This window comes from Triticum dicoccoides, chromosome 7B (assembly GCF_002162155.2).
Source record: "Triticum dicoccoides isolate Atlit2015 ecotype Zavitan chromosome 7B, WEW_v2.0, whole genome shotgun sequence".
NCBI lineage: Eukaryota > Viridiplantae > Streptophyta > Magnoliopsida > Poales > Poaceae > Triticum > Triticum dicoccoides.
This window is the reverse complement of record NC_041393.1, coordinates 610,442,419-610,470,015: the sequence shown is the minus strand read 5'-3', so window position 1 is coordinate 610,470,015 and position 27,597 is coordinate 610,442,419. Positions and strand designations below refer to the sequence as shown.

Genomic DNA, 27,597 nt, shown 5'->3' with positions numbered 1-27,597 from the left:
GGTGCGGATCTTACTCTGTAAGACCTACGAGATTCTATAGTAACTTAATCTGAAGTTTCATGATCATCATCATTAACTTCCTCACTAATTGGTGTAGTAGTCACAGGAACATATTTCTGTGATGAACTACTTTCAAATGAGGGAGCAGGTACAGTTACCTCATCAAGTTCTACTTTCCTCCCACTCACTTCTTTCGAGAGAAACTCCTTCTCTAGAAAGGATCCATTCTTAGCAACGAATGTTTTGCCTTTGGATTTGTGATAGAAGGAGTACCCAACAGTTTCCTTTGGGTATTCTATGAAGACGCACTTCTCCGATTTGGGTTCGAGCTTATCATGTTGAAAACCTTTTTCATATAAGCATCGCAACTCCAAACTTTAAGAAACGACAGCTTAGGTTTACTTCTAAACCATAGTTCATACGATGTCGTCTCAACGGATTTAGATGGTGCCCTTTTAACGTGAATGCAGTTGTCTCTAATGCATAACCCCAAAACGATAATGGTAAATCAGTAAGAGACATCATAGATCGCACCATATCCAATAAAGTGCGGTTCCGACGTTCGGACACACCATAACGTTGTGGTGTTCCAGGTGGCGTGAGATGTGAAACTATTCCACATTGTTTTAATTGAAGACCAAACTCGTAACTCAAATATTCGTCTCCATGATCAGATCGCAGAAACTTTATTTTCTTGTTACGATGATTTTTCCACTTCACTCTGAAATTCTTTGAACCTTTTAACTATTTCAGACTTATGTTTCATCAAGTTGATATACCCATATCTGCTCAAATCATATGTGAAGGTCAGAAAATAATGATACTTGCCATGAGCATCAACACTCATTGGATCGCATACATCGGTATGTATTATTTCCAATAAGTCAGTAGCTCGCTCCATTGTTCCGGAGAACGGAGTTTTTAGTCATCTTGCCCAAAAGGCACGGTTCGCAAGCATCAAATGATTCATAACCAAGTGATTCCGAAAATCCATCTTTTATGGAGTTTCTTCATGCGCTTTACACCAATATGACCTAAACGGCAGTGCCACAAATAAGTTGCACTATCATTATTAACTATACATCTTTCGGTTTCAATATTATGAATATGTGTATCACACGATCGAGATCCAACAAAACATTTTAATTGGGTGTATGACCATAGAAGGTTTTATTCATGTAAACAGAACAATAATTATTCTCTAACTTACATGAATAACCGTATTGCAATAAACATGATCAAATCATATTCATGCTCAACGCAAACACCAAATAACATTTATTTAGGTTCAACACTAATCCCAAAAGCATAGGGAGTGTGCGATGATGATCATATCAATCTTGGAACCACTTACAACACACATCGTCACTTTACCCTCAACTAGTTTCTGTTTATTCTGTAACTCCTGTTTCGAGTTACTAATCTTAGCAACCGAACAAGTATCAAATACTCAGGGGTTACTATAAACACTAGTAAGGCACACATCAATAATCTGTATATCAAATATACCCTTGTTCACTTTGCCATCCTTCTTATCCACCAAATATTCAAGGCATTTCCGCTTCTAGTGACCATTTCCTTTGCAGTATAATCACTCGGTTTCAGGCTTTGGTCCAGCTTTGGGCTTCTTCGCGGGAGTGACAACTTGCTTGCCATTCTGCTTGAAGTTCCCTTTCTTTCCCTTTGCCCTTTTCTTGAAACTAGTGGTCTTGTCAATCATCAACACTTGATGCTCTTTTCTTGATTTCTACCTTCGTCGATTTCAGCATCACGAAGAGCTCGGGAATCGTTTTCGTCATCCCTTGCATACTATAGTTCATCACAAAGTTCTACTAACTTGGTGATGGTGACTAGAGAATTCTGTCAATCACTATCTTATCTGGAAAATTAACTCCCACTTGATTCACGCGATTGTAGTACCCAGACAATCTGAGCACGTGCTCACTAGTTGAGCGATTCTCCTCCATCTTTTAGCTATAGAACTTGTTGGAGACTTCATATCTCTCAACTCGGGTATTTGCTTGAAATATTAACTTCAACTCCTGGAACATCTCATATGGTCCATGACGTTCAAAACGTCTTTGAAGTCCCGATTCTAAGCCATAAAGCATGGTGCACAAAACTATCAAGTAGTCATCATATTGAGCTAGCCAAACGTTTATAACATTTGCATCTGCTCCTGCAATAGGTCTGTCACCTAGCGGTGCATTAAGGACATAATTCTTCTATGTAGCAATGAGGATAAACCTCAGATCACGGATCCAATCCGCATCATTGCTACTAACATCTTCCAACACAATTTTCTCTAGGAACATATCAAAATAAACATATGAAAGCAACAACGCAAGCTATTGATCTACAACATAATTTGCAAAATACTACCAGGACTAAGTTCATGATAAATTAAAGTTCAATTAATCATATTACTAAAGAACTCCCACTTAGATGGACATCTCTCTAGTCATCTAAGCGATTACGTGATCCAAATCAACTAAACCATGTCCGATCATCACGTGAGATGGAGTAGTTTCAATGGTGAACATCACCATGTTGATCATATCTACTATATGATTCACGTTCGACCTTTCGGTCTCCGTGTTCCGAGGCCATATCTGTATATGCTAGGCTCGTCAAGTATGACCTGAGTATTCCGCGTGTGCAACTGTTTTGCACCCGTTGTATTTGAACATAGAGCCTATCACACCCGATCATCACGTGGTGTCTCAGCACGAAGAACTTTCACAACGGTGCATACTCAGGGAGAACACTTCTTGATTATTAAGTGAGAGATCATCTTAAAATGCTACCGTCAATCAAAGCAAGATAAGATGCATAAAGGATAAACATCACATGCAATCAATATAAGTGATATGATATGGCCATCATCATCTTGTGCTTGTGATCTCCATCTCCGAAGCACCGTCGTGATCACCATCGTCACCGGCGCGACACCTTGATCTTCATCGTAGCATCTTTGTCGTTTACGCCATCTATTGCTTCTACGACTATCGCTACCGCTTAGTGATAAAGTAAAGCAATTACAGGGCGTTTGCATTTCATACAATCAAGCGACAACCATATGGCTCCTGCCAGTTGCCGATAACTTCGGTTACAAAACATGATCATCTCATACAATAAAATATAGCATCACGTCTTGACCATATCACATCACAACATGCCCTGCAAAAACAAGTTAGACATCCTCTACTTTGTTGTTGCAAATTTTACGTGGCTGCTACGGGCTTAGCAAGAACCGTTCTTACCTACGCATCAAAACCACAACGATAGTTTGTCAAGTTAGTGCTGTTTTAACCTTCGCAAGGACCGGGCGTAGCCACACTCGATTCAGCTAAAGTGAGAGAGACAGACACCCGCCAGCCACCTTTAAGCACAAGTGCTCGCAACGGTGAAACCAGTCTCGCGTAAGCGTACACGTAATGTCGGTCCGGGCCGCTTCATCTCACAATACCGCTGAACCAAAGTATGACATGCTGGTAAGCAGTATGACTTGTATCGCCCACAACTCACTTGTGTTCTACTCGTGCATATAACATCAACGCATAAAACCTAGGCTCAGATGCCACTGTTGGGGAACGTAGTAATTTCAAAAAAAATTCCTACGTACACGCAAGATCATGGTGATGGCATAGCAACGAGAGGGGAGAGTGTTGTCCATGTACCCTCGTAGACCGTAAGCGGAAGCGTTATGACAACGCGGTTGATGTAGTCGTACGTCTTCACGATCCGACCGATCCAAGTACCGAACATACGGCACCTCCGAGTTCAGCACACGTTCAGCTCGATGACGATCCCCGGGCTCCGATCCAGCAAAGCTTCGGGGATGAGTTCTGTCAGCACGACGGCGTGGTGACGATGATGATGCTCTACCGGCGCAGAGCTTCGCTTAAACTCCGCGACGATATGACCGAGGTGGAATATGGTGGAAGGGGGCACCGCACACGGCTAAGGAACGATCCGTAGATCAACTTGTGTCTCTATGGGGTTCCCCCCGCCCCCGTATATAAAGGAGCCAGGGGGAGGAGGCGGCCGGCCAAGGAGGGCGCGCCACCGGGAGTAGGACTCCCTTCTTTCCTAGTTGGAATAGGAGAAGGGGGGAAAGAGGAGGAAGAAGGGAAGGAAAGGGGGGGCGCCGCCCCCTTCCCTTGTCCTATTCGGACCAGGAAGGGGAGGGGCGCGCGGCCCCCTCCTGCCTCCTTCCCTCTTCTCCCTCGAGGCCCATGTAGGCCCAATAACCCCCCGGGGGGTTCCGGTAACCTCCCGGTACTCCGGTAAAATGCCGATTTCACCCGGAACAATTCCGATGTCCAAATATAGGTTTCCAATATATCGATCTTTATGTCTCGACCATTTCGAGACTCCTCGTTACGTCCGTGATCACATCCGGGACTCCGAAAAAACTTCGGTACATCAAAACTTATAAACTCATAATAAAACTGTCATCATAACGTTAAGCGTGCGGACCCTACGGGTTAGAGAACTATCTAGACATGACCTAGAACTATTCTCGGTCAATAACCAATAGCGGAACCTGGATGCCCATATTGGTTCCTACATATTATACGAAGATCTTTATCGGTCAAACCGCATAACAACATACATTGTTCCCTTTGTCATCGGTATGTTACTTGCCCGAGATTTGATCGTCGGTATCCAATACCTAGTTCAATCTCGTTACCGGCAAGTCTCTTTACTCATTCCGTAATGCATCATCCTGTAACCAACTCATTTGGTCACATTGCTTGCAAGGCTTATAATGATGTGCATTACCGAGAGGGCCCAGAGATACCTCTCCGACAATCGGAGTGACAAAACCTAATCTCGAAATACGCCAACTCAACATGTACCTTCGGAGACACCTGTAGTACTCCTTTATAATCACCCAGTTACGTTGTGACGTTTGGTAGTACCCAAAGTGTTCCTCCGGTAAACGGGAATTGCATAATTCTCATAGTTACAGGAACATGTATAAGTCATGAAGAAAGCAATAGCAGTATACTAAACGATCAAGTGCTAGGCTAACGGAATGGGTCATGTCAATCACATCATTCTTCTAATGACATGATCCCACTAATCAAATGACAACACATGTCTATGGTTAGGAAACATAACCATCTTTGATTAATGAGCTAGTCAAGTAGAGGCATACTAGTGACTATATGTTTGTCTATGTATTCACACATGTATCATGTTTCCGGTTAATACAATTCTAGCATGAATAATAAACATTTATCATGATATGAGGAAATAAATAATAACTTTATTATTGCCTCTAGGGCATATTTCCTTCAAAAAGAGGCTCCAAAACTTATGAAAATCACTTTAAAAGAATAAAGCTGAGGAAAAACAATTATGCAAATAAAACCACTGATTAAGAATTGTTTTATTGAGAGAGTATAGTAGTCCAATAATATTTTTGGAATGTTTCCACTTGGGGTAAAAACTCCTCAATATTAAATAAAAGGGGTTCTGAAATCAAAAGAAAATCCAGAAAGCACAATTTTTAAACTCCTGGCAAAATTTTAATAATTCAAAACATGGTTAAATTTTTGGGGGTGTTACAGCTTCTCCTTCAGAGCAGAAAGACCTAAGCTGGCTGTCATTTATATCAACCTGGTGGAAGATGATGAAGATGACAAAGATGATGAAGATGACGAAGATGATGAAGATGATGAAGATGACGAAGATGATGAAGATGACGAAGATGATGAAGATAATGAGGACCCACTCGTTGAAGATGATGAGAACCCACTTCATGAAGCCATCGTAGCTCAAAGAATGGAGGAGGTGTGCAACCTATGGGACATAATTCCGCCACGTGATGACTTTGTCGGGGTGCCATTCGTGACCCGCCTGACAAGTACCATGGTCGATTGGCATGAAATGGTATGTTATACTGACTGTAGTAATTTGATGATATATATATATATGCTTTATTGTTATACTTACAAATGCAAATTATTTGATGATATGCTTATTGAATCCGATGATATGCTTAGTGTAGAGTCCAATGATATGCTGTGTGGAATCTAGTCGATGATATGCTTTAGTGTAGAGTCTGATCACATGCTTATTAGTGTAGAATCCAAGGAACTATTAATAGTGTAGATAATCCATATATACTTATTAGTGGAATTCATGCTTAATTAGTACAAATGCATAGTACTGTGTCTTCTGGTAGTGTATAAATCTATACTTAATAGAAATATATTTGCAAGAGTATGTGCGAGGCTATTTATTAATTGATATGTTTTTCTTATTCAGAAATTGCCAAAGAACCTATCTGTGAGTTGTGGTATTGAGCCTGATGAAGAAGGCTCAGCTGGAGTACGCCTTACCGCAAGGGGCTCCGTCACCACATGTACTTACCGCATGGACACAGACGGTCGCACACACTTAAACTCGGTTGGGTGGAAGAGATTCCTCGTTGGCAAGAACCTTCGTGTTGGACAGGCCATCCTAATTACTATCAGGAACACCCACCGCCCAAGCTTCAGGATGATGATCGTCGTCGATATCATCTAGAACTACATATGTGTGTGTGGCTATGTCATCTAGAACTACGTATGATGATCGTCATCAATATCATTTAGAACTACATATGATGATCATCGTCAATATCATCTAGAACTACATATGATGATCGTCGTCGATATCACCTAGTACTGTTTGAAGATGCATATTGACTATATATGAAATTGTTATCTAGTACTACCCAATACCTATAATGCTTTATGAAATTGATATCTGGAAATTGCAGATATCTAGTAGTACCTAGTATCTGGAAATTGCAGTTTATTGAAACTGAAATGGGGTAGGAAGCGGGGGGGAATGATGAAAGATATAGCAGTAGAGCGGGGCTAGGAAAGCACTACAGCTAAGTAATAGTAGCACGTTCTGGAAAAGCGCTGCTGTTATAGTCAATATTAGTAGCGCGGGTACATACCGCGCTACTACTAACAGTTACTTGTAGTGTCGTAGTAGTAGCGCGGCTGCCCGCGCTGCTGATAGCCTCAAGACCCGTGCTACTCCTAGGGTTTTCCCTAGTAGTGATATGTTACCATAGATTAGTGTTGGGAAACGTAATATTTCAAAAAAAATCCTACGATCACGCAAGATCTATCTAGGAGAAGCATAGCAACGAGCGGGGAGAGTGTGTCCACGTACCCTCGTAGACCAAAAGCAGAAGTGTTTAGTAACGTGGTTGATGTAGTCGAACGTCTTCGCGATCCAACCGATCAAGTACCGAACACACGGCACCTCCACGATCTGCACACGTTCAGCTCGATGATGTCCCTCGAACTCTAGATCCAGCTGAGGCCGAGCGAGAGTTTTGTGAGTGAAAGAACATGCGGTGCCCCCATGTTTGGTTTTGGCAATTGATGACAATCTCTATGGACTAATGGTTGCCTTGAGTTATATTTGAAGGGTTTGTCCATAGGCTTTTCTTGGAGTCCATTTGTTGGTCTCAAGGAGAGTTTGTGATGACCACGGTGCTATTAAGGAATTATCCAAAGATCGGTCATGTGAGTGTTGAGCTTATTGCAAGCATGTCTTGAAGAAGAAGATTGTGTGATCATTCATGTCCACCTTCAAGACATCATCCAAATGAAGAGAGTTGGAAAGATTCAAGGTTGATCAAGACTAAGTCAAAGAGTGAGCCAAGTTGATCAACACACAAAGCGTAGAAGATGTACCGAGAGGGATCAAGCGATCCCATGGTATGGTAAGCACTGTCAATTACGCTTTGTGTACTAACCCATGATCTTCGTGAGAGTTCTTTGTGGGGTTAGGTTGCGGTGTGAAAGTTCAAGTAGGATCATCACAAAGAGATCATATGCTTGAAGCTTGCCGTCCATTGTGGTGACAATGGACTTGTGAAGATGTGCAGAAGAGTGGCTCACCGATAGTGGAGTATGGGGGAGCAATCTACTAGTCTTCATCAAGCCAACGCAATCAAGAAAGGTGGTCCATCTTTAGGAGGAGAAGATCATCATCATCTAGCTCAAGTGGATCATGTGCAAGTCAAAGGTTTGCCCTTGATAGGTTTTCTATTTTACCGGTATCACCATGGGAGACCGGGTTATAGGATCGATTGCCGTACTATCAAGGGGGGCTCTCGATGAGTTGCTTGATCGTATCGTTCGTAGAGAGCTCAAACCATTGCATCCTTGCATCATCTTTATTGGTTCTTGTTTGGTTCTTCTCCTTGTGAGATTTGGAGCTCTTGGTCATTTTTATGACAAGCTCGAGTTCATCGAAAACGGAGTTCACATGCATCTTCTATGATGTTTTCGATGTTGGAGGGTATGCCGGTTCTTCTCTATTGGAGGTTTCACTCCTTTGTTTGTTAGGCATACCTCCCCTGCCTGTTCTTCGCTGTTTTGATGCTACTCGTTGTCTTGTATCCAACAAGCTTGAGTTTGCTCAATTCAGAGCTCATATGAAGAAGTTATGGCATTTCTATTTTTCTCCCTGCTCTGGTCTGAGCGGTAGTACCGCAGGCCGGAGCGGTAGTACCGCTTGGATGCTATAAGCGGCAGTACCGCTCCACAGCGGTAGTACCGCTTGTAGCCCCAGCCGTAGTACCGCTGCGGTTTCGTGCTAGTGCCGCCTCGATTCGAGGGATCGTTTTTCATGTCGGACTTTCCGGTACCAGCCGCGGCAGGAGTGGCGATAGTACCGCTCTAGAGCGGTAGTACCGCGAGGAGGAGCGGTAGTACCGCTTAGGCTGTTAAGCGGTAGTACCGCTGGCCTAGCAGTAGTACCGCTCTCTGCGGGACTGGTAGGGGGGTAACGGTTGGTTTTTTTCCCCTCCTATAAAAGGGGGTCTTCTTCCCCAATGAACCTTATCTCTGGAGCTCGTGTTCTTCCCCCATTGTTGACCTTCTCCGAGCTTGCTAACTCTCAATCCCTCCATGGATTCTTGCTAGTTTTTGAGGGAAAAGAGAGAGGAGATCTAGATCCAGGTTTCCACCAATCACTTTCTCCTCTAAGTGAGGGGAGCCCCTTGGATCTAGATCTTGGAGTTCTTCGTGTTCTTCTTTCGTTCTTCCTCTCATTTTCCTCCCTAGCATTAGTTGCTTTGGTGGGATTTGGGAGAGAAGGACTTGGGCACTCCGTGTGCCCTTGCCATTGCATTTGGTGCATCGGTTTGAGTTCTCCACGTGATACATGGAAGTTACAAGTTGAGAAGCTTATTACTCTTGGGTGCTTGGTACCCTTGAGCTTGTTCCTCTTGGGTGCTTGGGTGCCCTAAACGGTTGGTGGTGTTCGGAGCTCAATCATTGTGGTGTAAAGCTCCGGGCAAGTGTCGGGGTCTCCAATTAGGTTGTGGAGATTGCCCCGAGCAATTTGACGGGTACCGGTGACCGCCCCCAAGGGTTGCCAAAGTGTATGGGTTCGGTGACCCGCCCCCAAGGGTCGCCATTTGTACAGGTTCGGTGACCGCCCTCAAGGGTCCCTTAGTGGAATCACGGCATCTTGCATTGTGCGAGGGCGTGAGGAGATTACGATGGCCCTAGTGGCTTCTTGGGGAGCATTGTGCCTCCACACCGCTCCAAACGGAGATTAGCATCCGCAAGGGTGTGAACTTCGGGATACTTCGTCATCTCCGCGTGCCTCGGTTATCTCTTACCCGAGCCCCTTTACTTATGCACTTTACTTTGTGATAGCCATATTGTTCTTTGTCATATATCTTGCTATCACATAGTTGCTTATCTTGGTTATCATAAGTTGTTGGTGCACATAGGTGAGCCTAGTTGTTGTAGGTTTTGTGCTTGACAAATTAACCGCTAGGTTTATTCCGCATTTGTTCAAGCCTAAACCATAATTATTTTAAAATGCCTATTCACCTCCCCCCCTCTAGGCGACATCCACGATCTTTCAGTGAGCACGACGGCATGGTGACGATGATTGTTGAAGTTACCAATGCAGGGGATTCGCCTAAGAACTACGACAATATAGCCGAGGTGGAAAACTATGGAGGGGGGAACCGCACACGGCTAAGAAATGAACTTGTGTGTCTATGGGGTGCCCCCTCCCCGTATATAAAGGAGGGGAGGAGGGGGCCAGCCGGCCTCAAGGGGTGCGCCCAAGGGGGGGTAATCCTACTCCTACTAGGAGTAGGTTCCCCCTTTCCTAGTCCAACAAGGAGGGGAAGGAAGGAGGAAGGGGAGAGAAGGAAGGAGGGGGCCGCCGCCCTCACCCTTGTCCAATTCGGACTGGGGGGGGGGGCAGGCGCCACCTCCTGGCTGGCCCTCTCTCCTCTAAGGCCCATGGTGGCCCATTAACTTCTCGAGGGGGTTCCGGTAACCCTCTAACACTCCGGTTTTATCTGAAACTCTTCGGAACGCTTCCTCTGTCCGAACAACATGGTCCAATATATCAATCTTTATGTCTCGACCATTTAGAGACTCCTCGTCATGTCCGTGATCTCGTCCGGGACTCCGAACAACCTTCGGTACATCAAATCACATAAACTCATAATACCAATCGTCATTGAACGTTAAGCGTGCGGACCCTATGGGTTCGAGAACTATGTAGACATGACCGAGACACTTCCCTGGTCAATAACCAACACGGAACCTGGATGCTCATATTGGTTCCTACATATTCTACGAAGATCTTTATCGGTCAAACCGCACAACAACATACGTTGTTTCCTTTGTCATCGGTATGTTACTTGCCCGATATTCGATCGTCGGTATCACTATACCTAGTGCAATCTCGTTACCGGCAAGTCTCTTTACTCATTGTGTAATGCATCATCCCGTAACTAACTTATTAGTTACATTGCTTGCAAGGCTTATAGTGATGTGCATTATCGAGAGGGCCTAGAGATACCTCTCCGACAATCGGAGTGACAAATCCTAATCTTGATCTATGCCAACTCAACAAACATCATCAGAGACACCTATAGAGCATCTTTATAATCACCCAGTTATGTTGTGACGTTTGATAGCACACTAAGTGTTCCTCCGGTATTCGGGAGTTGCATAATCTCATAGTCATAGGAACATGTATAAGTCATGAAGAAAGCAATAACAATAAACTAAATGATCATAGTGCTAAGCTAACGGATGGGTCATGTCAATCACATCATTCTCTAATGATGTGATCCCGTTCATCAAATGACAACTCATGTCTATGGCTAGGAAACTTAACCATCTTTGATTAATGAGCTAGTCAAGTAGAGGCATACTAGTGACACTCTGTTTGTCTATGTATTCACACATGTACTAAGTTTCCGGTTGATACAATTCTAGCATGAATAATAAACATTTATCATGATATAAGGAAATATAAATAACAACTTTATTATTGCCTCTAGGGCATATTTCCTTCAGTCTCCCACTTGCACTAGAGTCAATAATCTAGATTACACAGTAATGATTCTAACACCCATGGAGTCTTGGTGTTGATCATGTTTTGCTCGTGAGAGAGGCTTAGTCAACGGGTCTGCAACATTCAGATCCGTATGTATCTTGCAAATCTCTATGTCTCCCTCCTTGACTTGATCGCGGATGGAATTGAAGCGTCTCTTGATGTGCTTGGTTCTCTTGTGAAATCTGGATTCCTTTACCAAGGCAATTGCACTAGTATTGTCACAAAAGATTTTCATTGGATGCGATACACTAGGTATGACACCTAGATCGGATATGAACTCCTTCATCCGGACTTCTTCATTTGCTACTTCCGAAGCAGCTATGTACTCCGCTTCACACGTAGATGCCACCATGACGCTCTGCTTGGAACTGCACCAACTGACAGCTCCACCATTCAAAATAAATACGTATCCAGTTTGTGACTTAGAGTCATCCGGATCAGTGTCAAAGCTTGCATCGACCTAACCATTTACAACAAGCTCTTTGTCACCTCCATAAATGAGAAACATATCCTTAGTCCTTCTTAGGTATTTCAGGATGTTCTTGACCGATGTCCAGTGATCCACTCCTGGATTACTTTGGTACCTCCTTGGTAAACTAATAGCAAGGCACACATCAGGTCTGGTACACAGCATTGCATACATGATAGAACCTATGGCTAAAGCATAGGGAATGACTTTCATTTTCTCTCTATCTTCTGCAGTGGTCGGGCATTGAGTCTGACTCAACTTCACACCTTGTAACACAGGCAAGAACCCTTTCTTTGCTTGATCCATTTTGAACTTCTTCAAAACTTTATCAAGGTATGTGCTTTGTGAAAGTCCAATTAAGCGTCTTGATCTATCTCTATAGATCTTGATGCCCAATATATAAGCAGCTTCACCGAGGTCTTTCATTGAAAAACTCTTATTCAAGTATCCTTTTATGCTATCCAGAAATTCTATATCATTTCCAATCAACAATATGTCATCCACATATAATATTAGAAATGCTACAGAGCTCCCACTCACTTTCTTGTAAATACAGGCTTCTCCAAAAGTCTATATAAAACCATATGCTTTGATCACACTATCAAAATGTTTATTCCAACTCCGAGATGCTTGCACTAGTCCATAAATGGATCGCTGGAGCTTGCACACTTTGTTAGCATCCTTTGGATCGACAAAACCTTCTGGTTGCATCATATACAACTCTTCTTCCAGAAATCCATTCAAGAATGCAGTTTTGACATCCATTTGCCAAATTTCATAATCATAAAATGCGGCAATTGCTAACATGATTCGGACGGACTTAAGCATCGCTATGGGTGAGAAGGTCTCATCGTAGTCAACTCCTTGAACTTGTTGAAAACCTTTCACAACAAGTCGAGCTTTGTAGACAGTAACATTACCGCCAGCGTTAGTCTTCTTTTTGAAGATCCATTTATTCTCTATGGCTTGCCGATCATCGGGCAAGTCAACCAAAGTCCACACTTTGTTTTCATACATGGATTCCATCTCAGATTTCATGGCCTCAAGCCATTTTGCGGAATCTGGGAACATCATCGCTTCCTCATAGTTCGTAGGTTCATCATGGTCAAGCAACATGACCTCCAGAACAGGACTAGCGTACCACTCTGGTGCGGGTCTTACTCTGGTTGACCTACGAGGTTCGGTAGTAACTTGATCAGAAGTTTCATGATCATTATCATTAGCATCCTCACTAATTGGTGTAGGAATCATTGGAACTGATTTTTGTGATGAACTACTTTCCAATAAGGGAGCGGGTACAGTTACCTCATCAAGTTCTACTTTCCTCCCACTCACTTCTTTCGAGAGAAACTCCTTCTCTAGAAAGGATCCTTTCTTAGGAATGAAAATCTTGCCTTCGGATCTGTGATAGAAGGTGTACCCAGCAGTTTCCTTTGGGTATCCTATGAAGACACATTTCTCCTATTTGGGTTCGAGCTTATCAGGTTGAAGCTTTTTCACATAAGCATCGCAGCCCCAAACTTTAAGAAATGACAATTTGGGTTTCTTGCCAAACCACAGTTCATATGGTGTCGTCTCAACGGATTTAGATGGTGCCCTATTTAACGTGAATGCAGCCGTCTCTAAAGCATAACCCCAAAACGATAGCGGTAAATCAGTAAGAGACATCATAGATCGCACCATATCTAACAAAGTATGATTACGATGTTCGGGCACACCATTACGCTGTGGTGTTCCGGGTGGTGTGAGTTGAGAAACTATTCTGCATTGTTTCAAATGAAGACCAAACTCATAACTCAAATATTCTCCTCCACGATCAGATCGTAGAAACGTTATTTTCTTGTTACAATGATTTTCCATTTCACTGTGAAATTCTTTGAACTTTTCAAATGTTCCAGACTTATGTTTCATCAAGTAGATATACCTGTATTTGCTCAAATCATCTATGAAGGTTAGAAAATAATGATACCCGCCGCGAGTATCAACACTCATCGGACCGCATACATCAGTATGTATTATTTCCAACAAGTCTGTTGCTCGCTCCATTGTTCCAGAGAACGGAGTCTTAGTCATCTTGCCCATGAGGCATGGTTTGCAAGCATCAAGTGATTCATAATCAAGTGATTCCAAAAGCCCATCAGCAAGGAGTTTCTTCATGCGCTTTACACCAATATGACCTAAACGGCAGTGCCACAAATAAGTTGCAGTATCATTATTGAACTTATATCTTTTGGCTTCAATACTATGAAATGTGTATCACTACTATCGAAATTTAGTAAAAATAGACCACTCATCAAGGGTGCATGGCCATAAAAGATATTACTCATATAAATAGAGCAACCATTATTCTCTGATTTAAATGAATAGCCATCTCGCATCAAACAAGATCCAGATATAATGTTCATGCTTAACGCTCGCACCAAATAACAATCATTCAGGTCTAAAACTAATCCCGGAGGTAGATGTAGAGGTAGCGTGCCGACGGCAACCACATCGACTTTGGAACCATTTCCCACGCGCATCGTCACCTTGTCCTTAGCCAATCTTTGCTTAATCCGTAGCCCCTATTTCGAGTTGCAAATATGAGCAACAGAACCAATATCAAATACCCAGGCGCTACTGCGAGCATTATTTAAGTACACATCAATAACATGTATATCAAATATACCTTTCACTTCGCCATCCTTCTTATCCGCCAAATACTTGGGGCAGTTCTGCTTCCAGTGACGAGTCCCTTTGCAGTAGAAGCACTCAGTCTCAGGCTTAGGTCCAGATTTGGGCTTCTTCACTTGAGCAGCAACTTGCTTGCCGTTCTACTTGAAGTTCCCCTTCTTCCCTTTGCCCTTTTTCTTGAAACTAGTGGTCTTGTTGACCATCAACACTTGATGCTCCTTCTTGATTTCTACCTCCGTAGCCTTTAGCATCGCGAAGGGCTCGGGAATTGTCTTATCCATCCCTTGCATATTATAGTTCATCAAGAAGCTTTTGTAGCTTGGTGGCAGTGATTGAAGAACTCTGTCAATGACACTATCAACCGGAAGATTAACTCCTAGTTGAGTCAAGCGATTGTGGTACCCAGACATTCTGAGTATATGCTCACTGACAGAACTATTCTCCTCCGTCTTGCAGCTGTAGAACTTATTGGAGACTTCATATCTCTCAATCCGGGCATTTGCTTGAAATATTAACTTCAACTCCTGAAACATCTCATATACTCCATGACGTTCAAAACGTCGTTGAAGTCCCTGTTCTAATCCATAAAGCATGGCACACTGAACTATCGAGTAGTCATCGCCTTTGCTTTGCCAGGCGTTCACAACGTCTGGTGTTGCTCCTGCGGCGGGTCTTGCACCTAGCGGTGCTTCCAGGACGTAATTCTTCTGTGCAGCAATGAGGATAATCCTCAAGTTACGGACCGAGTCCGTGTAGTTGCTACCATCATCTTTCAACTTAGATTTCTCTAGGAACACATTAAAATTCAATGGAACAGTAGCACGAACCATTTATCTACAACAACATAGAGATGAAAAATAGTATCAGGTACTAAGTTCATGATAAATTAAAGTTCAATTATCATATTACTTAAGAACTCCCACTTAGATAGACATCCCTCTAATCATCTAAGTGATCACGTGATCCATATCAACTAAACTATGCCCGATCATCACGTGAGATGGAGTAGTTTTCAATGGTGAACATCACTATGTTGATCATATCTACTATATGATTCATGCTCGACCTTTCTGTCTCAGTGTTCCGAGGCCATATCTGCATATGCTAGGCTCGTCAAGTTTAACCCGAGTATTCTGCATGTGCAAAACTGGCTTGCACCCGTTGTATGTGAACGTAGAGCTTATCACAACCGATCATCATGTGGTGTCTCAGCACGACGAACTGTCGCAACGGTGCATACTCAGGGAGAACACTTGTACCTTGATATTTAGTGAGAGATCATCTTATAATGCTACCGCGAAACTAAGAAAAATAAGATGCATAAAGGATAAACATCCCATGCAATCAATATAAGTGATATGATATGGCCATCATCATCTTGTGCCTTTGATCTCCATCTCCAAAGCACCGTCATGATCACCATCGTCACCGGCTTGACACCTTGATCTCCATCGAAGCATCATTGTCGTCTTGCCAACTATTGCTACTATGACTATCGCTACCGCTTAGTGATAAAGTAAAAAAATTACATGGCGATAGCATTTCATACAATAAAGCGACAACCATATGGCTCCTGCCAGTTGCCGATAACTGTTACAAAACATGATCTTCTCATACAACAAATTATATATCATCACGTCTTGACCATATCACATCACAGCAAGCCCTGCAAAAACAAGTTAGACGTCCTCTACTTTATTGTTGCAAGTTTTACGTGGCTGCTACGGGCTTAGCAAGAACCGTTCTTACTCACGCATTAAAAACCACAACGATTTTTCGTCAAGTGTGCTGTTTTAACCTTCAACAAGGATCGGGCGTAGTCACACTCGATTCAACTAAAATTGGAGAAACAAACACCCACTAGCCACCTGTGTGCAAAGCCCGGCGGTAGAACCAGTCTCATGAACGTGGTCTGTCGGTCTGGGCCACTTCATCCAACAATACCGACGAATCAAAGTATGACATGCTGGTAAGCAGTATGACTATTATCGCCCACAACTCTTTGTGTTCTACTCGTGCATATAACATCTACGCATAGACCTGGCTCGGATGCCACTGCTGGGAACCGTAGTATTTCAAAAAAATTCCAACGATCACGCAAGATCTATCTAGGAGAAGCATAGCAACGAGTGGGGATAGTGTGTCCACGTACCCTCGTAGACCAAAAGCGGAAGCATTTAGTAACACGGTTGATGTAGTCGAATGTCTTCGCGATCCAACCGATCAAGTACCGAACGCACGACACCTCTGTGATCTGAACACGTTCAGCTCGGTGATGTCCCTCGAACTCTAGATCCAGCTGAGGCCGAGGGAGAGTTTCATCAGCACGATGGCGTGGTGATGGTGATGATGAAGTTACCGACGCAGGGCTTTGCCTAAGCACTACGACAATATGACCGAGGTGGAAAATTGTGGAGGGAGGCACCGCACACGGCTAAGAAATCAACTTGTGTGTCTATGGGTTGCCTCCCTCCCCGTATATAAAGGAGGGGAGGAGGGGGCCGGCCGGCCTCAAGGGGCGCCCCCAAGGGGGGGAATCCTACTCCTACTAGGAGTAGGTTCCCCCTTTCCTAGTCCAACAAGGAGGGGAAGGAAGGAGGAAGGGGAGAGAAGGAAGGAGGGGGGCGCCGCCCCCACCCCTTGTCCAATTCAGACTGGAGGGGGGGGCACACGCCACCTCCTGGCCGACCCTCTCTCCTCTAAGTCCCATGGTGGCCCATTAACTTCCCGGAGGGGGGGGGGTCCGGTAACCCTCCAGCAGTCCGGTTTTATCCGAAACTCTCCGGAACACTTCCAGTCTCCGAACAACATGGTCCAATATATCAATCTTTATCTATCGACCATTTCGAGACTCCTCGTCATGTCCGTGATCTCATCCGGGACTCTGAACAACCTTCGATACATCAAATCACATAAACTCATAATACCAATCGTCATCGAACGTTAAGCGTGCGGACCCTACGGGTTCGAGAACTATGTAGACATGACCGAGACACTTCTCCGGTCAATAACCAACAGCAGAACCTGGATGCTCATATTGGTTCCTACATATTCTACGAAGATCTTTATCGGTCAAACCGCACAACAACATATGTTGTTCCCTTTGTCATCGGTATGTTACTTGCCCGAGATTCGATCGTCGGTATGACTATACCTAGTTCAATCTCGTTACCGGCAAGTCTCTTTACTCGTTCTGTAATGCATCATCCCGTAACTAACTCATTAGTTACATTGCTTGCAAGGCTTATAGTGATGTGCATTACCGAGAGGGCCCAAAGATACCTCTCCGATAATCGGAGTGACAAATCTTAATCTCGATCTATGCCAACTCAACAAACACCATCAGAGACACCTCTAGAGCATCTTTATGATCACCCAGTTACGTTGTGACGTTTGATAGCACACTAAGTGTTCCTCCGGTATTTGGGAGTTGCATAATCTCATAGTCATAGGAACATGTATAAGTCATGAAGAAAGCAATAGTAATAAACTAAACAGTCATAGTGCTAAGCTAACGGATGGGTCATGTCAATCACATCATTCTCTAATGATGTGATCCCGTTCATCAAATGACAACTCATGTCTATGGCTAGGAAACTTTACCATCTTTGATTAATGAGCTAGTCAAGTAGAGGCATACTAGTGACACTTTGTTTGTCTATGTATTCACACATGGACTAAGTTTCCGGTTAATACAATTCTAGCATGAATAATAAACATTTATCATGATATAAGGAAATATAAATAACAATTTTATTATTGCCTCTAGGGCATATTTCCTTCAATTAGTACTGGTTCATGTGTTGTTGCGATGGAGGCAGTGGGGGGGGGGTGGAGAGGATGGAAGGAATGATGAAGGGGCTCAATCTATCATAGAAGGAGAGGAAAGTGATCAAGATTGGATGGACATGGTTAGGGAAGGTGGGCATGGTGGAACCTCATGCGTTGGTGAAACTTCTGTTAGAGAAACTAGTGTTGGCCGAGGCTATGGCAGAAACATTAGGAAGGACCTGTGCTCACTTTAAGTTTGGGCTTCAAGGAGGTTGGTGAAAACATCTTTTTTGTTTACCTTTTATTAGGAAACATAAATACATTATAGGTAAAGTAATGTTTCTTTGCGCAATGACCAGGCCAAGGTTTGATGCGGGTGGTTTTCAAACTTTTGATGGAAAGATAGGAGTATGGGCATTTGTCAAGGAAACGGGTGCAACAAGAAGTTCCAACAACAAGGATAGACAGACTATGTCAGTGATAGTTAACATCTAGCAGAACAACGCCAGAACACATGTTGTGCCTAATGATCCAATTTTTCTAGCAACTGTAGCAGATACATGGCTAGATTTCAGGTTGTTGCGGCAACCTGCAAATTCACCTGATATGAATGCGTTGGACCATTGCTTCTTCAATTTTATTCAGTCCTTAACACTTGAAAGTGCACCAAACACTATCAAGGAACTGATGGTGTTCATAACTCTGAAGTCAATCTTGGTGGAAGTTATGAAAGATGAAGGAGGCTTGGGATAAGATCCCCCACCTGAACAAAGATAGAATGCATAGGGAAGGAAGGTTGTCTAGGGCTCTCAGAGTGGGTGGTGAACTCTACCAGGAAACCTTGGAAGTTATAACTGGTCACTAATGGAGTAATAGTCCTTGTCCTTGTCCACTAGAGCAACACACACAAGAAAGGAAAGGAAACAGAAGAGGGAGTAGTTTGTTTAGAAAGAGATTACATATTGTAATCCTTTTTTAGAAAGAGTAAAAATGTTAATGCCATTGTATTAGAAGGAGTAGTTTTGCAAACAAACATGTTACTCATGTTACTAGCACCTAGTAGCACAATGCTCCATAAAAAAAGAATCAAAATATTGATAGGCAAGGCTATGAACATGTTGTAATCCTAGGAGTAACTTGGTTCTAGAACTGGAGCATGTTGTAATCAGAATTACTCCATGAAGTTTCTAGGAGTAACTGCTTATCCTTCTTAGTAAACTATTTCTTCTAACGTTGTTCTAAACAAATAGAATCATGGTGTAACTGGTAGCACAAGGCTCCATCAAAACATAATAATGAAATGGCTCTGCCATGCTTCACAATAGCATAAGTGACATGGACACTGTATAAACTATTAGTGGCATAATTATTTGCCACCATAGGAGGGGAACAGAACCATCCAGATAAAAAGGAGAACCTAACAACCAGGCATGCACCAACCCAACCCATCATTTCAGCACATTAAAAGGTTGGGATCATCTCCAGCTAGCTATACTGCTCCCACAGCTTCGTAATCAAAGCTAAGCCGATGTAGGGTAAAACCCTAATCAATGTAATTTGTCCCGATGTTCACGAATTGGAGGTGGATTCGACATTCATAGAAGAACATGAGGGGAAACACGACAGAAAACACAATTGAACACATATAGATGCAATAAAAGATACACATAGATATATTCATGATCCAAATCATCCAAAGAGTGAGATGGAACAAGACAGTTCTTCCCCAAGTCCTAGAACAAGGAGGTCTTGATTATTTTATGATGGGAATCCTTCTCCACAAGTGGAGGTATTGATAATCCCTAGGGATCCTTCTGCAATGGAGGTCTTGAACTTCAATGGAGTGTCTCTCTCAAGAGGAATCCCACAAGAGGAGGTACATGAGCTAAGCTTTATGATATGAGATCTATTCTTAGCTATCCCTAGAAATAAGGAGGGGGGGGTCTATTTATAGTGCTAGTCATGAAGGGGTAAGTGGGAGAGAGGCCAAAGGCCACAGCTGCACACACTCAGGTACCAGACGTCTGGTGGGCGTGGAATGTCCGCTGATTCTTCCTGGGTGCAGTAGCGCCGGATTTCCGGTAGATGCCATACGTTCGGTGGATGTAGCTTGCTGGAGTTCGTCTTCTTCCGTCTTTGCTTACAATGATATTTTCTTTGACAAGCCAATAAGTTTTTACAAATAAGTGATTATAAAAAAAATGTCTTCATTGAAAATTGCCACAGTTATTATGGATCGAAGGGAGTATAATTTATTTAGGTAGGTAAATCGTGGACATGACATGATTTGATAAACATTATTTTCACAATCACTAATGTAGATATAATCATGGATTAACGTAGTAAAATATTCATATATCATCGCAACGCACGTGCAATTATATATTTACTTTTTTATTTTGTAAATTGTTTGGATTGCTTACCGACGTCTTTGATGTGGAAATGCAGGTGGGATCCGGCCCAACCTCGCGAGTTCGTTAGCGTCAACGGAGTTGGGCAGCAACGCCACCGCCCACCGCGTCGTCGCCGCGTGGGTTCGAGCCAAGCTCCACTCCAGTCAATCAATCTCAACCCCTAGAGCAGTAAAAGCCATTTTTGAACCCGCTGTTGTGCCACCTCACAGCACCCCAGCCGCCACGTCCCCGGCGTGGTGGTAGCCTCGCAGTAGGGTTTTACCTTTGCTTCCCCTTTCCCCAAGCTGCAGAGCCCGCGGCGACCGAGGCGGGAGGGGAGGGGAGCCATGGAGATCGGGGGGCAGCACCCGGCGAGCAGCTGCTCCAAGGAGCACCAGAAGATCTACCGCGACTGGTTCGCCTTCGCCGACTCAGGTCCGATCCCCGCCTCCCGCCCCCCATTCCCCTCTGACCCCCCAGTAATCGATCCCCTTCTGCTTGCTGCTCGCGATTCGATTCGATCGGACCCCTCACTGCTCCGCTGCGCGCAGATGGCGACGGCCGCATCACGGGCCCCGACGCCATCAGGTTCTTCGCCATGTCCAGCCTCCCCCGCGCCGACCTCAAGCAGGTAGGTACCCCCGCCTCGTCTCGCGCTAGTACTGTAGATGGGGCTGTCGATTTGATCTCTAATGCGGGACCCTGTCGCGCCTCAAGGTCTGGGCCATCGCCGACTCCAAGCGGCTGGGGTACCTCGGCTTCGGCGAGTTCATCACCGCGATGCAGGTTTGCCTCGCTATCCGACGGCATTTCATTGTTCATTGTACCACTGTGCTGCCGCTAGACGGTTTTGGCTGTTATCGATTTGTGACGGGCTTGTTGCGATTGGGCAGCTCGTCTCTCTGGCGCAAGCGGGGAATGAGATATCCCAGGACAGCCTTCAGCGGGAAGGTTGTTGCTAGCCACCAAATCAGCTCTGTTGATTACTTATTTCTTGAGTGCTAATTGGTTCACGCTGTCTGACAGATCTAATCAGCTTCAATCCCCCAGTGATGGAGGGTTTGGATGCTCTGCTTGCGGTAAGTCTGCTATGTGTTGAAGCTGCCTTGTTAGTTTTTTTGTTTCATTCCATTGACCTGTGAGAGTGATGATAACTGCTTTTCAGAAATCCAAGCATTTGGCAAAGAGGGTCGATCAGGATATGGATGGTAAGGAGTGAACCTTAAGAGTGAATTCATCCCCGCAGGAGAAATATAACAAGCAGTTTTCTAATTTTGTGTAGGATTTCCTCAGGCACAAGGACCTTCTACTAACCATTGGTTCAACTCTAAGTCATCCAAGAAGGTAGTGCTCATGTTCTTCCGTTTTATTTTGTTTGTTGAGTTGAAGTATTATATGTGTCACTTCAAGCTCTTGCAAAATGTTAGAAAGTTTCATTTCCCACATGTTCATTGTTGGATAGCATATAACTTTGCTGTTTTGAATGAACAAATGTACTTTGAGAGTTTGCTCTGAGGTGAAGGTCTCCATACATTAGTCACGATGAGGTGAGGTAAAACTTTGACATGTACTTCAAAGCAACAATACAAGGGTCCTATTCATTTTGGAGTTTGAATGTACTATTTAGTGATCTAAACACTCTTTATATTTCTTTACGGAGGGAGTAGTTATCTATAAGATGTATTTTTTTTCAGCAGGGCTTCTTTCCTCGGAAATATTATAATTTGTACAATACTATTTATAGAGAGACAACACTTGATGTTGAAATTCAGCTGGTTAGGACAAATAATCGAAGTTTTAACTAACATAAAAATAAGGTTTGACAAATACTAAAATGTCTTGATATGTCAATGATTGTCTAATAAAGGAAACACGACATCGAACTAAGTCATTTATGTATGCAGCTCTGCTGTACCCAACCAAGTAGAAGTTAATCTATGTTTACACTGCTGTTGTGATGAATCATGGTTCATTTTAAGGCAATTTCCTATCCATTTCAATCAAAGCTTCAGTTAATGAACTTTAACACAAAAGGCTACACTTAATTTTGCTGAAGCGTACCCCAGTTATCCTACAGAATGTGCTCAGACACCCTACAGAATGTGTGCAGATACCATAGAGAACCTTTGATTAATTGTGCTTTAAGAACAAAGGCATTTAGTATTTTTGTTTCTGGTTATTAGATATTGCAGACTCGCATGCTATTAAGTTAAATAGTAAGGCATTGTGGCAAAGCAAGCGATTTTCTATCAAATAATACTGATTTCCTCAGTGACACATGCATCATTTATGCTTACCTTGCTTATGGTGTTTCCAATACAGATACCCCTGACTGCTGTTACTTCTGTCATTGATGGATTAAAAAGACTATACATTGAAAAATTGAAGCCTTTGGAAGTTACATACAAATTCAATGATTTTGTGTCCCCGTTACTGGTAAGTACTTGTATTCTCTGTATCTGCTTTCTATACGATTCGAAAAGGACTACTTCATTCTCATTTTGTGTGTTTATATTTCTTCCTAATGTTATGTCCTTGTGGCATTACCTTCAAATAAGCTACTTAAGTACAAATAATACCCTCCATTTTGCAGACAAACAGTGATTTTGATGCAAAGCCAATGGTTATGCTCTTAGGTCAATATTCTACAGGGAAAACTACTTTCATCAAACATCTGCTAAAAACAAGCTATCCAGGTTATGTACTTGGCACATGTATTTCCTGTAATTTTTGGGTTTAATTTGATCACATATTATGTGACAAACTGACAATTAATTCTTCTGCTTTGCAATTTTGCAGGTGCCCATATTGGACCAGAGCCGACAACCGACAGATTTGTTGTTGTCATGGTAAACTTCAGGCATTCTTTAAGTCTCCTATTTGTAGGAATACTAAGTGGACCAAAAATATTACCCCAGATATGATTTGTGAAAGCAAGTTTATTGAAAAATATAACTGGAAGAGTTTATGGCCAATGGATGGTTTTCTAGAACTCTAGAACTCTTCATGCATTAGTGGTTGATTTCTTTTAGATTCTTACCCTACCATTGATTGTGTGTTGGACTTTTGGTAGCTTCTGATGCTACTTACATAGCTTATCTCTTTGGCACAGTTCTGCATTGATTAGCATTCTGTGCCTGATTTTATGAAATTTTCCTCTGGATTACCGAGCGAGAATTATTGTTTAGAGTATGTCATCGATAATGGCTGCTGATTTCTCAAGGTTTTGTTAGCTAGTGTACAAGAAGTGAGTCAAGATTAACTTTAGGTCCGTCTCTTCTAAATTTTGTACGTATTCCTGCTTATGGATATTGTAAGTGAGGTTAAATTGCATGGACACTATCGATCCATTGTTTTAGTTGTTGCAACTTGTATTAGATGCTGGTGTAATGTAAACAGAATTGACCACATGCCGACATCCCAGATAGTATATTAATGTACAGTGCTTTACTTATGTTTCTCCCTGTTCCTTTCTTCAGCAGTCCTGTTGATTTTCTTCCTCTTACCAGTCAGGACCTGATGAAAGAACTATTCCCGGGAATACTTTAGCTGTTCAAGCAGATATGCCTTTCAGTGGTCTCACAACATTTGGGACTTCGTTTTTATCAAAGTTCGAATGTTCTCAGATGCCACATCCAGTAAGCTTTTATTTTTATGCATGTAGAAGGCACATGGTTATCTGGACACTGATACCTAACTTGTACCTTGAAGCTACTAGAGCATATCACATTTGTCGACACACCTGGTGTTCTTTCTGGTGAAAAGCAACGGACACAACGTAGCTATGAATTCACAGGCGTTACATCATGGTTTGCTGCCAAGTGTGACCTTATCCTGCTTCTGTTTGATCCTCATAAGCTTGATATCAGCGATGAGTTTAAACGTGTCATTGGATCTTTACGTGGACATGATGACAAAATACGTGTAGTTCTGAACAAGGCCGACCAAATTGACACTCAACAGGTAGTTATTCATTGTTCTCTCTGCATGACCTGTGGTGTTTATTGCTTTATTTTCTGTACATAACAGTTCTTTACCTGCAGCTTATGAGAGTGTATGGTGCCCTTATGTGGTCTCTTGGTAAAGTATTGAATACCCCTGAGGTGTCGCGCGTTTATATTGGGTAACCACCCATGCTCTCATTTACTTTGTTCCACTCATATAGTTAAATGTATTATAGTTTGCTACGTATTACCCTCGACTTATAATCTTGTCAAAACTCTAGATTGAATGTTACTAGAAGTCTCATAGATGTACTCTTTTTTTATCTCACCGGAGTGTCAGCATACTTTGAATCGCTTAAGTGAAAATATCTGAATCTTGTGTATGTAAATGCTAATGACTGGCTCAACCCAGCATATTGAAACAATAAACTCACTTTCGGAATCGACATGCAGATCGTTCAATGATAAACCAGTAAAGGAATCAGCTGTTGGCCCGATCGGAAAGGAACTATTTGAGAAAGAGCAGGATGATCTCCTTTCTGATCTAAAAGATATACCAAAGAAAGCTTGTGACCGCAGGGTAAGTTTTTTCACCGTTTGTGTTCTTTTTAAGTCCCGGTCTCCTATTTTTTTCTTTCCGCCACAGTTAACACATTGATGTATATGTACAGATCAATGAATTCGTCAAACGTGCTAGAGCTGCTAAGATACATGCTTACATAATTGGGCATCTAAAGAATCAGATGCCTACGATGATGGGGAAAGCTAAAGCCCAGCAGAAACTTATAGACAATTTGGAGGGCGAGTTTGCAAAGGTGTGTATTTTGTTCGTCTCTCTAACTTTGTAGCCAGTCCACAACTGTTGCAGTGTAAGAACATGATGACCCTTGCTTCTGTTAAGATGGAGCCCTATGTTTATGAGTTCATAGCAGATGTTCTTAGTCTTAGCCCAGTGTTTAGTTTCGGTATATGGGCATCATACAGTGTTACTATTTGCCAAACCACCACTGGCTTTAAAATTGCAGTTTTAACATGCAATAATAGCTGATTGTGGTTTGCTGACTGTCTGAACTTCTGCTTCTACGCACTTTGTTAACTGATGTCTGTTGGAACAGGTGCAAAGGGAACATCATCTCCCCGCGGGGGATTTCCCTTACGTGGAGCACTTCAGAGAAGCATTGGGCGGGTACAGCATCGACAGGTTCGAGAAGGTGAAGCCCAAGATGACCCAGGCGGTGGACGACATGCTCGGGTACGACATCCCGGAGCTGCTCAAGAACTTCAGGAACCCTTACGAGTGAGCAGACATCATGATCGGAAGACGGCTTTGGTTCGCAGTTCGACATGTCAGGCATGGATGGCGGTGGCTGCCCATAGGGTTTTGGCTGCCAGTGTAGTAGGGTGTTCATTGCTACTGCTACATTATACCCATTGTTGTATAACTGTATTATGCATAATAAGAGCCAGAAGCAATTGCTCAGTTGTTCGCTGGAGAACGGCCTTTATTGTAATGGCATGGAAGTCGGAATATGGGATGGTGGTTGCATTTATCCTTCAGATGATCATCTATTCGTTCCGAGGAACAGCTTGAATGAATGCTTGGTTGTGCGATCCAGTGAATAATACTGGACCACCCCGTGTGTGCCGTGTGGGAGAGGCCCTTTTCTGATTAGTAGAGCCCCTGTCTGGCTCCATGTGGAAGTGGTATTAATTTCATTTTGGTGGATTAGAGATCACCTTTTCATGTGTACAATCTGGGGACATACCTGTTTCTCCCTCTGTGTGGGGGCCGGTTGTTGATTGTTATCATAAATAGCGATGCAGAAATGTCATTCGCGTCACTCAAAATAAATAAATAAATAAATAAATGACATTCGTGGTTGTATAGGTTAAATGCAGCTTCATGTTCGGGGGTGTCTACTTGGCACACTGTTTTTCATTTTGCCAACGGGCATATGTCTGAACCATTGGATAAGGATCCGATGGCCCGGGCTGTTTCCCTCATCCTCATACTCCGAGCATCTCTGCTCGCCCCCTAGGCCCGCCGGCTAGAAAAAAACGGTCCAGTCGCGCCCCCAGGAGCCCAGTTTTCGCCGGTTAGGGCCGAATTTGGCGCAGACGGACCCAGGTCGAACCCGGCGCGCTGGGGGCGCCGAGGGAAACATTTTTGGCGCGAAAGCCTAGTGGACCCGCCAAGTCAGCGACCGGGTGCCTTCGTCGTCCTCCTCGCCTCGTTTTTCCTGCGGGAATCAATGCGAAGGATGCCGCCGGTCAGCCTTCCATTGATTCCTCACGGAGCGGCGCAGTGAAGACGCCGCCGCCGCCGCGCGCCCCGCCCTCTCCCGCCACACGTCCACACGGTGCCGCCCACCCCCCGCTATAAAAAAGGCACTCTCCCTCGCAGCTAGACGCACGCTCCCTCGCCGCAACCTCTCTCTCTCACCGCCGACGACCCTCTTTCCTTCGTCGCTCCCCCTCCCTCTCTTAAGCCACCGATGGGCGAGCGATTCCCACGCGACGGGGCGGCGGCGAACAGCTTCGGTCACCGCCACCTTCACGAGTGGGAGGCGTACCTCCTCCACGAGGCGAACTACCCGGTGCTGCGCGGACATGCGCGTGCCGGGCCCGTGGAGGCTCAGTGCCGGAGGTGTTCCCGTTCCCCCGCCGCCGACCGCTGCCGAGATCGTGCGCGCTCGAGCGCCCCTGGCGGAGGAGGTGCGGGACCTTCCGAAGTACGCCGTCAGCGACCACGCTTTCTGGACGGCGTACTTTCAACGGCGCCACGAGGAGCAGCTCACCTCCACCAACAACGCGCTGGTGAGGGGACGACACAACGCCGTCGGCCGCCGCCTGGGGTGGGGCGCTCCCCGGGCGCACGCTCCACGCCGTCCTCGAGCACCTCGAGGGCGGAAATGAGCCGCCAATGGAGTACCCGGCAGCA

The 27,597-nt window shown here is 43.9% G+C and overlaps 1 protein-coding gene across 1 annotated transcript; it reads left to right on the top strand.

Moving 5' to 3' along the window:
- The first annotated feature begins 21,059 nt into the window (after positions 1–21,059).
- LOC119336516 (EH domain-containing protein 1-like) lies at positions 21,060–26,252 on the top strand. Its single transcript, XM_037608558.1, has 16 exons — positions 21,060–21,147; positions 21,264–21,343; positions 21,430–21,498; positions 21,606–21,663; positions 21,739–21,791; positions 21,878–21,920; positions 21,995–22,056; positions 23,035–23,148; positions 23,306–23,408; positions 23,512–23,561; positions 24,222–24,350; positions 24,424–24,675; positions 24,756–24,835; positions 25,110–25,236; positions 25,328–25,471; positions 25,772–26,252. Exons 1-16 carry the CDS (start codon positions 21,060–21,062, stop codon positions 25,955–25,957), a joined length of 1,638 nt encoding a protein of 545 aa, XP_037464455.1. The 3' UTR covers positions 25,958–26,252.
- The last annotated feature ends 1,345 nt before the right edge of the window (positions 26,253–27,597 follow it).

Bases quoted from the DNA above. Each gene is read 5' to 3' on its own strand.
- LOC119336516 (XM_037608558.1), top strand. From the start codon at position 21,060: ATGGAGATCGGGGGGCAGCACCCGGCGAGCAGCTGCTCCAAGGAGCAC. The intron at 21,792-21,877 runs GTAAGTCTGCTA...ACTGCTTTTCAG, and splicing joins GTTTGGATGCTCTGCTTGCG to AAATCCAAGCATTTGGCAAA. The intron at 22,057-23,034 runs GTAGTGCTCATG...TTTCCAATACAG, and splicing joins ACTCTAAGTCATCCAAGAAG to ATACCCCTGACTGCTGTTAC.